General features: G+C 47.6%; 2 protein-coding genes and 1 non-coding gene across 4 annotated transcripts; 2 read left to right on the forward strand and 1 right to left on the reverse strand.

Annotated features, from left to right (window-relative positions):
* Nucleotides 1-660: 660 nt before the first annotated feature.
* LOC127602702 (STAM-binding protein-like A) lies at nt 661-5,038 on the reverse strand. 2 transcript variants are annotated; one of them, XM_052069026.1, is made up of 10 exons: nt 4,889-5,038; nt 3,628-3,844; nt 3,452-3,527; nt 3,287-3,382; nt 2,862-3,216; nt 2,554-2,678; nt 2,317-2,454; nt 1,269-1,381; nt 1,076-1,175; nt 661-880 (listed from the first exon to the last, which is right to left on the reverse strand). In XM_052069026.1, the coding sequence occupies exons 2-10, from the start codon at nt 3,828-3,830 to the stop codon at nt 824-826; spliced, it is 1,263 nt and encodes a 420-aa protein (XP_051924986.1). In that variant the 5' UTR covers nt 3,831-3,844; nt 4,889-5,038; the 3' UTR covers nt 661-823. The 2 variants fall into 2 exon arrangements, with proteins under 2 accessions (XP_051924986.1, XP_051924985.1); XM_052069025.1 differs by having other exon boundaries at nt 3,628-3,873; nt 4,889-5,031.
* Nucleotides 5,039-5,095: 57 nt separating this feature from the next.
* On the forward strand, nt 5,096-16,706 carry slc39a14 (solute carrier family 39 member 14). Its single transcript, XM_052068989.1, has 10 exons — nt 5,096-5,142; nt 5,666-5,950; nt 10,907-11,223; nt 11,556-11,733; nt 13,734-13,903; nt 14,208-14,330; nt 14,455-14,625; nt 14,766-15,000; nt 15,434-15,618; nt 15,694-16,706. The coding sequence occupies exons 3-10, from the start codon at nt 10,933-10,935 to the stop codon at nt 15,844-15,846; spliced, it is 1,506 nt and encodes a 501-aa protein (XP_051924949.1). The 5' UTR covers nt 5,096-5,142; nt 5,666-5,950; nt 10,907-10,932; the 3' UTR covers nt 15,847-16,706.
* trnap-ugg (transfer RNA proline (anticodon UGG)) lies at nt 5,446-5,517 on the forward strand. The gene has a single exon. It is a non-coding gene; the product is annotated as a tRNA-Pro (tRNA).
* Nucleotides 16,707-17,030: the final 324 nt, after the last annotated feature.

Here is a 17,030-nt window from a genome sequence, read left to right on the forward strand (position 1 = left end):
TATCATCAACTATGTTAGTATTAACATGTTGATAACGCCTTATATTGCTGTGTGGTCGTCAAATCCTTACTTCAAAGACAGGGTCCAAATTGAGTGAGTTATCCTTGATACAAACCAAAACAAACAACCAGTATATATTTGGGGAATAAAAAACGTCACAAAATGTTTTGTTAAGCATGTAAACATTGTCACATATTTTTTGACAGAGGCAAGGAGACAACCATGCCCAACTCATGTACAGTTATTTTATTTCCTCTTGGCATTTTATCAATGGAAGATATTTGCATATGCACACGGGTGGGCTGTAACTGTCCACGATGATCTCAACACGAGGGTCGCAAACCAACTCTTGAGAGGAGGGAACGAGGCAGGGGGAGGTTAGTGGAGTTGTACATTCACGCTTTCTGAAGCGAGGACACACGAGGAACACAAACTTTGACAGATGCCCTTCCAAAAAAAAACCTGAGTTCCAACCGCCTTGAGCAAATCAAATGTGCAGTCTGAACATCCAATGTCATCCGCGTCGTCGCCCTCGGCACTTAAATCAGTCAGGCGGAAACTTGGAGAACAACACAAACACATTCAGAACGCAGACACCAAAGTGAACACGAGTGTAATAATGACAATGTTGTTCGATTGTTTTTGTCCCCCCCCCCCCCACCCCTTTTCGGAAAACACTCCTAGTCCACAGAACGATATGAAGACAAATCCTGGAAACAAATAAAAACTCTCCGGTGTGATAAAACAGTCCAAGTGTCATCGCAGGAGGAATGGGAGGAGGTGGAAAGAAAAGAAAGGGGGGGGGGGGGGGGAAATCCTCAAATCACCGCAAATCCATCACGGAAACGGCGTCGTTGGAGATGGTGACATGGCCGGCATGCTGCGTTCGAGGAAAGAGACACAAATTCATTCCGCAGCAAGGAGACATATTTTGCATTTTTTAAAATGTAAAAACAGTTCCCAGGTGTCTCGATGACACGCTTGTGCGAATGGGTTGCGTGCGCAAGAGTGTCATCGGCATTTTTGTTTGGGGTTAACTTGAAGTTACGAGCTCAAATCGTCGCGGGGTACTCACGGTAAATAGAGGCGGGTCTTTACTGTGAGGGTGAAAGCCCTTCTGCTTACACGAGGAGATCTCATTGGTTCCCCGATCTGTCAATCTGAAGTAGCCGATCCTGGAAGAAATGAATGCTTTTGTGTTTTGGTCCACTTGACCGTTTTTTTTGTTGTTGTTGTTTTTTTTTTTTTTGTGGCTAGGCAAGCCTCACTCATTGAACTTGGGCGAGCAGACAATGGCGATGGCCTCGGGCAGCATCATCTGGTACGAACAGTGCGTGTGCAGGTCCACGCTGGACAGGAACGCCGTCTGCGTTGGGTGAGTCTATAAAGATAAACGAAAGGGGGGAAAATGTGAAATGAGTAATAACAATTTAAAAAAAAAAGTCATAATATAAAAAAAGGAAAAACACAATTAGAATGCACACGTAAAATGTAATGCAATAAAACAAACTATGAAAAAAATATATATATCACAAATAGACTCATAGCAAAAGAAGTAATGAATTTACAAATATAAATGAATGCATCAAATGTAATACAATACTTGTGTTTGTGATCATGTGACAAATCAAATCAAATTCTGTCCTGGCTTTTATTTTGAAATGCTCCAACTTCCTCGCCATCTTGATGTTTAGTTTGTCTTTGTCCTGACTTCAAATTAACCATCTCAGATTTGTTTACATTTTGTTGGATCGCTGGTCACATGAAATAAATGTTCACTTTGAAATCCCGAGCGACACGCCTGCAACAACCAACACTCACAAGTGAATTGAGTGCAGTTTGTGACCCCCCCCCCCCCAAAAAAAAGCCTGAAGAAGTCATGTTTGAAATGACACAGAAAGTCAGCCTTCAACGCGTCTTACTTTGTGACAATAAATGCGTCTGCTATATTTTGACCGGTTTCAAAATCTGCTACTGCTTTTATTTTGGCGGGGTTTTAATGGATGTCGAGCCCTGTCTGTTACTGGTTTTGTTTTAAGTCAATCTAAACTCGCTCAGTGCCGTTTCTAGTTTTGCTGCGGTCGCTTTTCCACTCGCTCTAGTGAAGGACTTCAATTTCTGCGAGTCGTGTTTGGCGACGCCGTCTCAGGACCGGACTGCCGCACGAGTTACAGGAAGTAGATTAGCTCGGCCTCTGTCTTTGCCTGTGCGGCGTGCTTCACGAGGCGAACGCGAATGTCGGCGCGACAGGTTTTTCCCGTTTGCGCCGGAGTACGATCGCACTGAAAGAATTTCCGGTCCGGGGGCTTGACTCACATGGATCCAGCCCAGGGTGATGAGATCATACTGGTCCTGTATGAGGAAGAGCTCCTCTTCATTTTCCGTGTCGCAATAGTCGGGGCCGCCGCATTGCTTGGGAACGATGACGTGCGTTACGCTGAATATGTTTCTGGTCTGGAAAGTCAAAACATTGGGAATACTCGGTCAGACACATTTCATGTCCTTCACACCTCAAGAGCGGAACGGAGAGCCTTTCAGGCTCACGGTACCGACCAGTTTTCCGCAGAGGATGCCGCAGGTTTCGACCGCTCGGCTGGTGTTGGCCTCGGCCAGTCGCAGGAAACTTCGGCACAGTTCCGACGGCACGAGCAGCTGGCGGAGGGCATCCACCGTCAAGTCTGCCGACAGCGGGTTGAGGATCAGGGGGGGGGGGGGGGGGGGGAGAGATCGCACGGATCGTTTTCGGTTTTTGACCACAATTTGCATTTTCGCGACCACAAATTGGTATTTTATAGCTCCAATTACGAGTGCGTCTTTAGGCTACACGGTCTATCACAATCTCTCTCTAGCCACAAACGCACCGTTGTTCCCGGGGCTGAGCAGCGAGCCGGGCTTAAGGGAACGGTCGAAGTTGGGCAGGGCGGCGGACGAGGGAGGGCGGTTCCCGGCCGAGTCGCGGGGGCTGTGCGGCGGCGCGGGCGGGCCCTGGATGCCCGGGATGAGCGGCGTGTCCTGGGGAGGCGCGGAGGGCTGGCCGAACTCCTGGAGAACGCGCTGGCGCTCTCGCTCCAGGTCCTGCCGCCGGATCATCTCCTCAAAGGCGCTGAACTGTTCCTGCTCCTGCTGCCGCCGCTGCATCTCGGCCACGCGTTCCCGCTCGGCATCCAGGGCCCGCTGGCGCGACTGCTGCAGAGCCAGAGCCTCCTCCTCCGCTTTCTGGAAGGGCCACGGCGTCATGTGAAATACGGTCCATGCTCTTCCAATATTTCCCAAATGTTATCTTTACCTTCTTGACGCAATACTGATCATAGTCTTGTTCAAATCGCTTGAGAAGGGCTTTCTTCAGGATTTCAGCTTGAGGAAAAGCCACGTCCTTCAATTTCTGCAGGACAAAAGGGATGAGAAGCAAGCAAGAAAAAAACAAAGTTTGAGAGAAACATTTTGTGTGTACCTTTTGAGTGTCCTTTTTCTCTGGAATATTTGCCGTTTTGTAATCCAGATGCTTGGGAAGCTTTTCTACGAAGAGCCTATGTGGGGAGGATCATGAGGGGGGCGGACAACGAGAAGGTCAAGATCTCAGGGGAACACCTCCACACTGTCCTGTGGGGGGGGGGAAGCTTCTCTTACGTGATGTACTTATTGTAGAGGACAAACGCCCGCTCAATGCTGCCCTCCTCGGCGTAGATGTTGGCCATGCGGATCATCTCCATGCCCGAGCGGAAGTAGCGGCGCAGGGGCACCTCGTCATTGATGTCCACCCAGCTCCCCTTCTTGGTAAGGATGCGCACGCGCTCCTCCGGCGGCAGACTGATGTCGCTGTGGTCCGCCATGGCCGCGGCCCAACCTGGAACACGACAAACGTGAAGGCCAGGGCTGCAAAGATGAATTCAATAGCTGAAATTATTCGACAAAAGGTTAACTGTCTGCCTCAAAATTTCAATGGGGTTCATTTTTTTCCCCCTACACGGGGGCCACCTATATACATGCTAATTTGTTTAGCGCGAGCAATATACACTCAAAGTCACAGTTACTACAGCAGAATGTGAGATTAGCAAACATAAGAGGAGGAAAAATAAGATCTGCACGTCACATGCACTTTAACGAGGTTAGAAATGTGTTTTTCAAAAGATATTACTCAACTAATTGATTGGATAATCTCTTTAACATTTAATTACGAACATATTTGATAGCTGTGGCATTCAAAACCAAGCATTCACAATTGGGATTAGGGAGAACAATTTCCCCCGAAAATTAATTTAACATAACTCAAAGGGACAAAGTGTTGTTTCCACCTGTTGCCATTCATACGCCAGAAAAAGTGAACAAAGCCAGATTCCACATGGACCTAGTAAACTTCTCAGTAAATTGAGAAGAGATAATCCTTTTTTTTTTTAACCTACTTCGTGTGGAAGTTTTGTCTGGTGATGCCCAGTGGGTTTTTTTGGGGTAATGTGCAATATGAGCCTTGGCTCAATGGGAAAACCCTGTTCAAATGTAATGTACTCGACAGCTAAAGTGTTTGAAGTTGAGACTTTTCCAATAACGGACCTTGAATGGCACTTTTCACTGCTGGGTGTGTAAAAACACGATTGGAATTTGAAGTCTCACTTAATTGCCACTTTTCGTGTGTGACAAACGACACAAGGTTAGTTCAAACGTCATGTAATGAGAGCACAACAATCGGAGGGGTATGAATATGTCCCATATTTAATTTGGCTACCTTTCTCTTTCATAGTGTTGCAAAATGTCAAATTATACACAGTCAGATGACTGCATGCCAGTGATGTCGCGTTAGCAGCGTGTAGCTAACCTGGCTACTATTTTTCGACATAAACGGACCAGAAAGAGCGAATGAAACGTCCGCATCGGCGTTCTGGTTACTTCTTACCCAGTCGCGAGGTAAAATGGAGACCCTACATACAGTATATCGAGCCCAAATCGAGATCCAACGACTATCCGACTCGCAAGCCTGATTGATGTAAGGAACTGCGCTTACTAGAAATCCGAACACTTCCGCAATCACAACAATATACAGATGACGCATTGTTACGTGAGAGTAGGGGCGGATGGGGTTGGATGATACGGAGCATGCGCCGTATACCGTCGACGTCTAAGTGGAGAAACACAAAGATGGTGTCCACGGTACGGCATCACATGTATTTTTCAGCGTTTTACTGCTCTTGATCGTTTGCTAGAGTAGAAAACCACAAACATGTCTTTCGTCCTCCAAACATGTCAACTATTTTATGTTTTAATGTGAAACAGGTGAATTCAGAAGCAGTTTGCGATGTGACCAGGGTAGGCTCCGTGATAAATAGCAGGGCAAGGAAAAGAATGGATAATTATGTTTTAGAATATAAAATAAATAACGGAGCTCCAGTACCCTAAATTGATAAATAAAGTTTAATTGTAATATTAATATTAGAACATGAATATACCTATAGCGGCTCGTTGGTCTAGGGGTATGATTCTCGCTTTGGGTGCGAGAGGTCCCGGGTTCAAATCCCGGACGAGCCCGACATTTTGGTTAAACTTTGTTTTTTTTTCAGCAAGAAGAAAGTTGATAAAATGTATTCCTGCGTGACTATAATACTATACATTAAACATTTATACATACACGCAGAGCAAACTATAAACGACGTTTTTTTTTTTTGTTCCTCGCTAGGGATGTTGCAATACCCAAGTGAACCGCGTGGAGTACGTGTGACGTCAAGCCGGAACATTACTCCAGCGCCGTGCACCAAGCGTCTTTCCTCGCTGCCGAACGTTTTATCTCAATGGGAAGAGCAAGCGTTAAAATGAAGCGGCGAATTCAGACCATCGCCGCTATCTGACACATTCCCACCGTTCGCCTGCAGCCTAAATGTGATCTCGCCGGCGTGTCGTGGGACGGCTGCCGTGGTCTGCAGCTGACGTCAAGGCTGCTCTGGTGGCAGCATCCGCGGGCAAGGTAAGAAAGCTAACGAAGGACTGGAAGCTAATGTACTCTCCGTGCTCGCTAAGCTAGCCGCACAACGCCACCGAGCGGTCTTGTCAACTGATATTAATATTATTTAAATCCAAAACGTAAAAAAAACGTAGCAAGCTGTCGTGATTGCGCTGCAGTCCGTGCCACGAGGACTTTCAAAGGCGATCTCATTTTATACTTTGAAGCGACTGAGCATCAAAGTCATTACGTGGAAGTCAAGTTCAAGTCTTTCCCAGTGATCCTAATACAAATGTTACCGGCATTACCGCCACCTAAAGTATCATTTTGTTTTTGTTTTAATAAATGGTCAAAGGACACCTAGCTATGGATTTGACATTGATGCAAATCATACAAATCACACTGGTTAAATCCAAATACTGTTAGTTGGTCGTTTTGTAGTGCCGGTCAAATGTCTACTGAGTCAAGTAAGGGCGCCGTGACTTAAGAATAATATGAGTGAAATAAAAGTTTCTAAAAAAAAAGGCCTCCAAATAACCGCCGCGGTGCCCCGAGATACGAGTTTGAATGCTTTACATGACCAAAATCTGAACTCAAAACACTCCTATCCAAAAACATGTTTTTTCCGTTGCAATAGAGATAAAACAATGAATCGAGAAATGAGCAAAAAAAATGTATTGCCCGCTCAGATATTGTTGTAGAAGGGATCTGAGGGAGAAATGGACACATTTTGATGGTTTTTTTTTTTAACGTTTTATTAACTTTTTAGGAAAATGATGTCTTCTTGCAACGTAGACACTTAGCTGATGACAAATGTCCACCTGGGCGCGACAGCTATTCCCAAACTGTCTTTCGGTATTCAACAACTTTTTGTTCCCAATTCGGGTTTTTTTCCCACTCTGTGGGAAAAAAATCTAGCCTTTGCCCCCCCTCCCCCCCTTGCTTTGACGTGATTTCTCAAGAAAAGGCCCTCCGCCCAAACGGCCGACACCTCTGCGCCGAGTATGCCCAGACATGCCCAAATTAACCGAAACTTTAAACATGATACAATTTTGCTCATAGATTTCCTCTATCCCCTCCCATCAACACTCCCTTGCTGGACCTTAAAGTATGCCAGCTTTCCGGTTCTCGCCCATAATTTCAATCCCCACGGGGTGTGGCTTGCCACGCCACGCATGTGCTGTACTCTTGAATGTCACTAAAGCGGAATTCCCTTGAAAGAAAGAAAGAGTTGTGCTCTTTAGGACTCACCTGCTCATCCGTGTGACAAGAGCGGTGATCGAAGTATCACCATTCCAGTACGTACCATCATTCATTCATTCACACACACATATTTAAAAAAAAACAGCTGAATGGTCCAAACGAGCCGGTTTGAAGAAAGGATGTGGGACGGCCCCCGCGGCTTTTCTGCCAGCCGGGGTCCTCCGAGGTGACGGCGGCGTGGAAAAGCCTCTGGCTTCCCCAAGACTGCTGCTCCTTTGTGGGCCTGACAAAGCGTTTGCTGAAGCGGTGCGGGCTGCGGCTAATGACAGTCCTGCCGCTGACGACTGCAAGGCGACCCCTATAATTGCAAGGGGGGTGTCACTCAATCACCCGGCAGCCCACCGGGATAAAAAAAAAAAAAACGGGAGCAAGAGATGACAATATCCTCTTCTTGAGTGCGCTGTGAGAATCCCGTCAGCGCTGTTGGCGACCTTTGGTGTCTGCTCGGAACTTGTTTGGCGGTCAACATTCCCGTCTGAAAACGGGATGATTCCTCAGCCCCGTCACATTAAATTCCTCGCCATCGGAGCGACTCGACTTGGCGCCAAACTCCAAGGTAGGATGGCTCATTGTGACCAAAAAAAAGGAAAAAGAATGGGGGGGGGGGTGCAAAAAGTCTTGGAGAAAATGTGATTATTCTCGAAACGCTGCAACTTTTTTAAAAATATCCAAGTCGTCGCTTGGGCGGGGGGGAGTCCAGTCTTTATCGTCATTATAGAGATGACTGCAACTCAATTTCCGTCGTGTTTGCCTCTTTTATTTGTAAGAATGTGTTTTATCGAGAACAATGAAAGCTTTTTAACTTCATAAACGTCTTACTTATTCTCAGTGATTTGAGCTTTTTCTCGAACCTTTTTTTAATCGCAAATATAATATGACTCTATGGTCTGAAATGTTTTTGTCTAAGCAAATATGAAAAAAGAAGAACCCCCCCCCCCAGCCAGCAAAAATAAAATGCGCCTTTTCCAAAATATTCAAAATATATTGCATTAAAAGGCCAACTTAATTTTTGGAAGATTCCCACTCAATTCCAGGAGCATTGCAACTTTTATGAAGAAAAATACACCTTTTTGCTTCCATAAAATATGAACAGGAATCTCCCCAAAAAAGAATCTCCAAAATATCTTTTTAGACCAAATAAAATCATATTTTTGAAGTGGTATTTTATTGTAGCAATAAAACTTTTTTTCTCCGGAATAATAATTTTTAAAATATTGTTTAAAAATTAAACAATATGGCATAACTCTTGTAGCATGCTAACGTTTTGTTAAAAAAAATAGAAAGTTATCTTGGTCAAAAGTCTGACGTAATTTTCATAAGATTACACCTCGAATCCTATATTATGACGACTTATGTAAAGGATTAAAAAATTAATTAATTTCCCCAGAAAATTTGGCTTCATGACGTCAAAATTAATGTCATCTTTTTTTGGTGGCCTTTTTCACAAGTGACCTGGTTCGGCCGTCACTTTTTTTCGTGTTTTTTAAAAAACTGAATGTTTGCGGAAACATTCTCGTGCTAAAAATGGTATGTTCCCGATATTTCTCGTACGTTTTCAACATTTCACTTCATATCTTTAGAAAGAACTTTCTAAAATTCACAGTACAGTACACGATCTTTATATAGCAAGATTCAATTTGGTATAGGCATGGTGAGTTGACCCACAAAAAAACCAAACAAAACATTGAAGCGAAATAATTCCATCTATTGCTCGGGCTCTCCCTAGTCGTCTTTGACGAGTGGAAAGTCTGCCGCGGCCGAAGAATGTGTCGCTCTCTCGTCATTGTGGTCTGGTTCGAGGACCGAGGCTAACGCTAATTCCTTGTTTACCATGTGACTCGTTCAAACAAAAGAATAAACACTCCCAAGGCTCAGCAGTAAATGTCCTTGTCCTCAAATAAACAAGTCAAGTAAATTAAGCTTAAGTCAAGATGAAATTAGAATCACAATTGGTCAGCCACTTGACAATGTTCAGCAGCGTTTTGGGAGCGCAGCTCGACAACTGCTAGCATTGATCAAAATCTCCAAACTGGACATTTGACGAACAAACGCATCTCAAAACGAATCTGTTGTTTGGCAGTCCGGTAAAGTCAGACTGACACCAGAAACGCTTTGTGGTGATTGCGTCGAGTTCTCCACAATCGACAAATGCGTCACTATTTGAAAACAAAAACAACAAAAAAATTACATTCATTGCGACACCGTAAAATCAGGGAGACGGACTAAAAACATCACATTGTTTGAATTCCCCACAATTGACCAACAAAAAGAAAAGCGTCTTGAACAACCACTTTCCTCTTTGGAGTGAGCCTTCCGTGACATCGCCCGTGTCCCACACAACCAAAATTTGCTCCCATCTCAATAGTCGGCCAAAAACAACTTTCAATTCTTGGCCGCCGATCACATTCCCCGCAATCGACCTTGACAATCACCATGAAATGGAAATGAAAAGACCACGGCGCTCTCTTGTTTTGAGTCGGGCAACGTGCACCCGCTCCGAGTAGTCAAAACACGGCGTGTCACCAAAGATAAGCGGTGCCACAAAAACTGCAAAGCGAGTCCATGTGCTCTATAAATGTCCTCGAAATGGCGGAGGAATGCTCCGATGCGGTTTGCAGGGGGAGGAGCTTTTGACTCTGAGCTTGACTTCATTGCCAGAGTCAAGCGGACACTCGCCGTCCTCCTTCCGACAACATCCTTGTCGACCCCCCCCCCCCCCACCCCCAAGTGTGGTGAACCTCTCGCCTGTGACTGAATGAGCCCGTTTATCGGGCGCGAATCAAGGTCCCATCTGTCGAAAGTCAGCATTCGCGCACACTCCATCTTGGCTTGGGGCCAAAATGGGAGAGCGTGTATTTATGAAGCGCCGTGTCGTTGGAAAGATCAACAATGGTCCCCCCACCCCCCCAACCCTTATCACTTCAGTCCTGGTCCTTGCACTCGGGGGGGCCTGAGTTGATTTGGTTCACTGTTTGGGGATTGACCAAAAACACAGACTCGAGTGATTGGCAGGCCAAAAAAAAAACAAAAAAATTCCGGTTTGGATGATCTGTCGGGGAATTCGGAGGAAATTCCGTCCGCCCCAAATGAGTTTGCTTTCTGACACGAGTGACAAAGTGTTGTGCTGCGCTGTCGCGTATGTGCTCGTTAGCGGTCTTGAGGCGACAAGTCTCGTTGTACTTCATTTCTAGGTTGACTTGCGTTGTGACTCACAGGAAAGGCTCCCGGGGCGTTTGTTAGTCGTGTTCGCGTAGTGGAAAAGGGCCATGACTCAAGTTAAAAGGACGAACCAGAAACGTGGACTCGCCGGACTCGGCAGAGACGGCGGATTTTAGACCGAGGTGGTTTTGGTTCCTCGACTGGAGTTGAGGGAGGCGAGCTGGCCTAGCGGCTGCCACGCTAACAGTTCTCAGGGATTTGTTCGAATGTGGCTTTACTGCGGCTCCCGCCCACTTTCCAGAAACATGAACTCGAGATTCAACGGACTCTCTGGAACCACCATGGACTCATCGGATTTGGTTCAACGACTCGCGTTCACAAATTCGGTTTTAGTTCGGTGTCGTCAAACGAGCCTAAGGCGGGATCCCGCTTACTTGAGTCGGACAACCAAATAGCGCGAGACCACCGTGTTTCAGACAAGTCGGAGAACTCCAACTTCTGCCGAGTTAGTTGAGTCGGCGAATCAAATTGTCTCTTGTGTCTCCTTCTTCTCGGCAGATACAAGTCCGGCCCGCACAGCAGCCATGTTGACGGTCTTCCGTCACGGCCACGCGGCTTCCGGCGTACTCCGATCACTGCCCATCTTGGTCCTGGCCTTTGTCCTGCCGCTTTGTCAAGTGGCAGCTCAGGAGGATGTTCAGCGCCAGTCCCCGGCCCAGGTTCTGGAAGACCTGCTGGCCCGCCACGGCGACAACAGCACCATCACTGTGCCACAGTTGCGCTCCCTACTGGCCCTGCTCAGCCAGGGCGACGCCGGCGCGGTACGCCAGAATGTGACCACCACGGCCGCGCCACCCAAACTGAACAACTCAAAGGTAAGAGCGAGGAAGTACCGGTTGGTTCCAAAACTGGCCTCAATTTGAGGCTTTTTGCGAGACCTCTCTCTGGGTACTCTTAAGTTAGCTAAAAACCAGCTGACTCAAGTCACTGGACTCATCCGAACGTCTGTGGATTTGAGGAATTTAGCTCCCACCGATGACTTGTTTGGCTGCCGCATATTTCGGCGGCTTAATGTCGCGCAGGATTGCCCGGTTGGCCCGATGAGCTTGAGCCTTCAAAGTGATCATGTGGAAGGTTTTTCCCAGTTCACACGACTGTTATTCTGCTTGCGATATCCATCACTGCCCCCCTCCCGCCTCTCCCCTAGTGCTTGCCGGAGAACACGCTGGCCATCTACAGCATGGGCGAGCAGTCTCGCCTGGACGGGCGCGGCTTGCAGGAGTTGTGCCCCACCATGCTGCAGCAGTTGGACGCCGGTGCGTGCCGAGCCCGCGCTCAAGACCAGCTGGGCGGCGACGCCTCGCCGAGGCCCACTGATACCGAAGGTACAATGTCTCAACAGCTTAATTTAGCGTTTGATATGGAGGCTCTTGCGGGGGATCGCCGCAACCCGATGAACCCAAAGCACCCAAAGAGGAAACGACGAGGCGTTCATTGGAAAGTTACTTGAAAATGAAACGTCACATGTATAATACACACGGCTAGCTGTATAGCTGTCTGTCTAGCTATCCATCCAGCTAGCTAGCTAAATGGATCTATCCATCCAGCGAGCTAGCTAAATGGATCTATCCATCCAGCTAGCTAGCTAAATGGATCTATCCATCCAGCTAGCTAGCTAAATGGATCTAGCCATCCAGCTAGCTAGCTAAATGGATCTAGCCATCCAGCTAGCTAGCTAAATGGATCGATCCATCCAGCTAGCTAGCTAAATGGATCGATCCATCCAGCTAGCTAGCTAAATGGATCTATCCATCCAGCTAGCTAGCTAAATGGATCGATCCATCCAGCTAGCTAGCTAAATGGATCTATCCATCCAGCTAGCTAGCTAAATGGATCGATCCATCCAGCTAGCTAGCTAAATGGATAGATAGCTAGACAGACAGCTATACAGCTAGCCGTGTGTATGATACATGTGACGTTTTATTTTCAAGTAACTTCCAATGAAAGCCTTGTCGTTTCCTCGAGGAAACACTTTAGCTAGCTACCTAGCTAGCTTGCGCTCTAGCTATTTCCTGGAACTCTTCTGTCCACTGAAAAACACATTTCCCCAAGTTTCCAGTTTTTTTTTTGCTTTGCGTTTTGACTGACGTTGAACACAATGTGCCCACTTCATTGGAATTGGATTTGTAGTTTTGTAACAAATGCAAATTAGACGGTGGCAATATTAAGTTGTTTTCTTAAAAATGGCCTACATCACTTTTTGCTGCCCAATGAAAATGAGTTTTCCGGGAGATGTGTGGTTCAAGTCTCAAGTCTCACACTGGAACCTCGAAGTGGCTCATTGTCTTTGGCGTTTTTTTTTTTTTTTTTCCCCCTCGTTGCAGAGCTTCTCCTCTTTTTGCGTTGTATCTAACGTGAGCTTGTGGAGTTTGTTGATGCCTTCGTGCGACCACTCGAGACCCCACTTTGGTTCCCGCCAATTCCCTCAGGCTCCCCTTGCGCCTCGCTTCTTTTCCTTCCTGTCTTTGTTTGTGTCATGGTGGCCCACGGGCTTCTTCATTTGGGCATGAATGGCAAGTCTGTCTCTGTTCTTGAGTGGTTACGCTTAATTAGACCCCCCCCCCGCCCCCCGCTTTTTTTTTTAATTTTTGTCAGCACAACACCTGGATAGACAAAAGCATCACTGTGTGCGACAGTGCGTGGTTGAAGCCCCTTTTACTCACTTGAAACAAAAGACGAGGCCAATCGGAGATTTGACTGGCGAGTTGGAACCTTTCACGCAGAAACCTGGCAAAGGGGGCAGAAGTTGAAACGGCTCGTCTCCATGTGGGCGCCACCGCTCCGCTGAAGTGCGTTCGTTAGCAAGCCACTCGCGATATTTAGCCGCGAGCAAGAACCGAAACGGACGGCTGCGTTCGGTCAGTGCGGCAAATTAGCGGCGGCAGCTCAAGCGTGTGAAAGTCTTGCACTCGGACTGAGATCGATAGCGCGGCCGCCAGCCAAATCTGCAAGTCCGTCTTCAAATGCAGCGCGGCGAATACTCGCCAAGGCGTTTCGAAGCCAGCGGATGAATCGTTGAAATCGTCAAAGACCGTCGACAGCTTGCGTGAAAGGGGCTCGTGTGTGGGTGTAATTTGACCATCTTTTTCCTGTGTAGCAACCGAAATGATTTGACGGGTGGGAATGGGAGGAGCCACTGTCAGGCCGCTGTGTCTCTTGAGGACAGTGAAGGCCCTCCGCCACTGTTCTCATTTACCCCCCCCCCCCTCAGGTGGTGCTTTCATCCGATGCAATCACTAAGCTCGCGTTACTAATGATCCCTCTGTGCCCCCCCCCCCCCGACCCCCCACCCGTCTTCTCTCCACCGGCCGCGGCCGGCGCTCAGTGTGGGGCTACGGGTTCCTGTGCGTGACGCTCATCTCGCTGTGCTCGCTGGTGGGGGCCAGCGTGGTGCCGTTCATGAAGAAAACCTTTTACAAGCGTCTGCTGCTCTACTTCATTGCGCTGGCCATCGGCACGCTCTACTCCAACGCCCTTTTCCAGCTCATTCCAGAGGTAGAGTTCCAGCTGTTGCGCAGTGAGACACAAATAGAAGAGGTCCGCGTTGCGCCCCTCGCTCGCTCTTCGTTCTGATTCGTGGTGACGATGGGGGGGGGGGGGGGACAGAGCTGTGAGAAGCGATCCACAAATCAAGAGATGAAGTCATGCCGTTTAGTATCATGAAGTGAGCCCATGCTAATGCTAATGCTAATTGAGCGGTGAGGAGCGCCTTCGAGTGCGCCATCAGATGAGGGGCTCAAAGCGTAGCAAGCGGCGAACTCGACTGTATTGAAGATTTGTTCTTCTCCTCCCATGTCAGGCCTTGGGCTTCGACCCCATGGTCGACTTCTATGCGTCAAAGTCCGCCGTGGTCTTTGGAGGCTTTTACCTCTTCTTTTTCACCGAGAAGATCCTTAAGATGCTCCTCAAGCAGAAGGACACGGTGAGTGACGTTGAACAAAAAAAGATCAAACAAAAAAATTTTGGGGGGTTGGGGAGGCTTTCAGAGAGTGTCCTCCACATGGGGGGCGGTCCTTGATTTGATCGAGTGGTTGTCCGCCCATCAGGGTCACGGCCACGGTCATTACTCCGGCGCCGAGCGCTACGCCGCACCCGGCCTAAACTTGGAGGAGGGCGAGAACCTGCAGCCGAACGGGGAGCTGAGCGCCGGCCACGCTGCGGGCAAAATGGACGCCGGCGAGGGCGAGCTCATGCTGCGCTCCTCGCAGACGCCGCAGGTAAGCCTTCGCGCCGGAGCATTGAAACGGGTGGACCAACGTAGCCAAAAGTAAAGTCCAAATAAATCAACCACCCCTGAAAAAGTGTGTAGAAGAAATCATCATCGTTTTTATCCCCCCCCCCCCCCCCTCAATATCAGGACCCGCAGAGCGCGGACGGCGGTGCCGGCCGGGCGAGCAGGAGCGGCGGCTGCCATTGGTTTAAGGGGACGCCCTACTCTGACATCGGCACGCTGGCCTGGATGATCACGCTGAGCGACGGGCTGCACAACTTCATCGACGGCCTGGCCATCGGCGCCTCCTTCACCGCTTCCGTCTTTCAGGGCATCAGCACCTCGGTGGCCATCTTGTGCGAGGAGTTCCCTCACGAACTGGGTGAAGACGAAAATAACTACGCCGCTTGTTTTATTTACGCAACGCAAGTTGTGAAACTCTTCTTTGTGTGGGTCTGCCTGACTGTGTTTACTGCCCCCCGGTGGCCAAGTCGTGTACACCAGAAGGCGCCTCAAATGGTTGAATTCTTTTGATGCCATTTAAATATCCGTATGCTTATATTTTCATACCGTACAGTATTATAGCATGCTATTTTTAAAATTCAATTATTATTTTTGTTTTTGCTGCTGCTGCAATGGATCGATGTCATTTCAAGATAAGCGTATAAAGCTTTCCAAAGGCCATCCACGAGGCTATGCCCTTTTTTTGTAACAAACGTGTCCAGTGCTACTTGCAGCTTCTTGTTATGAGACGAGCGATGCGTCTCGCCGACGTGGTTCTTCCCTCTTTGACATCCGTCCTCGCCGCCCTGCAGGCGACTTTGTCATCCTTCTGAACGCCGGCATGACCATCCAGCAGGCGCTCTTCTTCAACTTCCTGTCGGCCTGCTGCTGCTACCTGGGGATGGGCTTCGGCATCCTGGCCGGAAACAGTTTCTCCCCCAACTGGATCTTTGCCCTGGCGGGAGGCATGTTCCTCTACATCTCTCTGGCGGACATGGTCAGTCCCATCTCTTTTTTTTTCCTTCTTACCCCGAAGTGACGATTGAATAATCGTGAGGTCCTCACCCCGCAGTTCCCCGAGATGAACGAGGTGAGTCGCGAGGAGGAGGACGCCGGCGGCAGCAGCTTCCTGCTGACGTTCGCCATCCAGAACGCCGGCCTGCTGACGGGCTTCGGCATCATGCTGCTGCTCACCACCTACTCCGGACAGATCCGACTAGCGTAGATGCCGTTCGCTCGGCCGGCATGCGAGGGACTGCCGACGGCCAGCCTTTGGCAAGTGAGGAAAACAAAAGGCTCCGTGACTGCGGCATGCTTCTATTTTTGGGTGGGGGGGGGGGGGTGGTCAGCTCCCAAAGCAAGCACACTGTTTCTTGTTTTCAATGCGAAGAAGAACAGCGCAGTCTTCTTTCATCTTGAAAAATGACGGTAAACCTCTCGCCTTCGCTTTGTTTTTTTTTCTGAGAATATGAGAGTATAGGAATAAAAATCTGCACCTGTGCGGGGGCAACATGATTGTTAGAAAGAACCGATTTAAAGTGACGGCGCCGACCAAAGATGACAAAAGGTTCTCCTCATCGCTTTTTTATTTTTCAACAAAAGGTCCAACGGCTGAGTGGCTAATGCTAATAGCCGTATCAACTTGTTTGGAACTTTGGACATGGACATCATCTCGACTACACAACAGTATGCGTGCGTGTCTTCGTGTGTTCGCGTGTTCGTGCGTGTGTGTTCACCAGCAGTTTATCCAGTGGCCAAAATGATATCAATTTGAGATTGAAATAAATTCAAACGCAAGCAATTAATCTCAAGTCAAGTGCATTTCTCAAGCATTTTAAAAACAACCACGATTGTATCCAAAGTGGAGCAAAAATATTTGAATTTATTACAAGGTCCTTTTATGAATGACATTCCCAATCTAATTAATAGACAGTTTTTTTATTTGTATAAAAAAATCACTCTTATTGTAAACAATGAGGGATAATTTATCTACAATGACTATAATAGGATGTAATTAGTTCATTTGTATTAATAACGATGTTGACTGTGTGATTCATTGAGGAAATAAATTCGCGTATGACCTCATCGAGTCATTAGCTTAATAATGGACATCATTATGCATAATTATAAACCGACAATAATCATGCAAGACCATTTGAGAATGTCACATTTGCTCAGTTTACTCCATGAAATCTTTTTTTTCCTAGACACCTCTTCATTCGCTTGTCAAACCGAAAAAAAAGGTCATTTTTTCACGCTTTTATCAATCGACGGTCAGAAAACTGTTATGACAATTTCCTCCAATTGTGGTTACTTTGCAATTGTGTATTTCAATTTGGCATGAAAAAAAAAGAACTTGGACATGATGCGAAAACGCACGGACGCACGCACGCACTTTGGTCACATTTT

This window comes from Hippocampus zosterae, chromosome 6, assembly GCF_025434085.1.
Source record: "Hippocampus zosterae strain Florida chromosome 6, ASM2543408v3, whole genome shotgun sequence".
Classification (NCBI taxonomy): domain Eukaryota; kingdom Metazoa; phylum Chordata; class Actinopteri; order Syngnathiformes; family Syngnathidae; genus Hippocampus; species Hippocampus zosterae.

Bases quoted from the DNA above. Each gene is read 5' to 3' on its own strand.
- LOC127602702 (XM_052069026.1), bottom strand. From the start codon at position 3,830: ATGGCGGACCACAGCGACATCAGTCTGCCGCCGGAGGAGCGCGTGCGC. The intron at 3,383-3,451 runs GTACACACAAAA...TTTGTCCTGCAG, and splicing joins AGAAAAAGGACACTCAAAAG to AAATTGAAGGACGTGGCTTT. The intron at 1,176-1,268 runs GTGAGGCTTGCC...CATTTCTTCCAG, and splicing joins TGCTCGCCCAAGTTCAATGA to GATCGGCTACTTCAGATTGA.
- slc39a14 (XM_052068989.1), top strand. From the start codon at position 10,933: ATGTTGACGGTCTTCCGTCACGGCCACGCGGCTTCCGGCGTACTCCGA. The intron at 14,626-14,765 runs GTAAGCCTTCGC...CCTCAATATCAG, and splicing joins GCTCCTCGCAGACGCCGCAG to GACCCGCAGAGCGCGGACGG. The intron at 15,619-15,693 runs GTCAGTCCCATC...CTCACCCCGCAG, and splicing joins ACATCTCTCTGGCGGACATG to TTCCCCGAGATGAACGAGGT.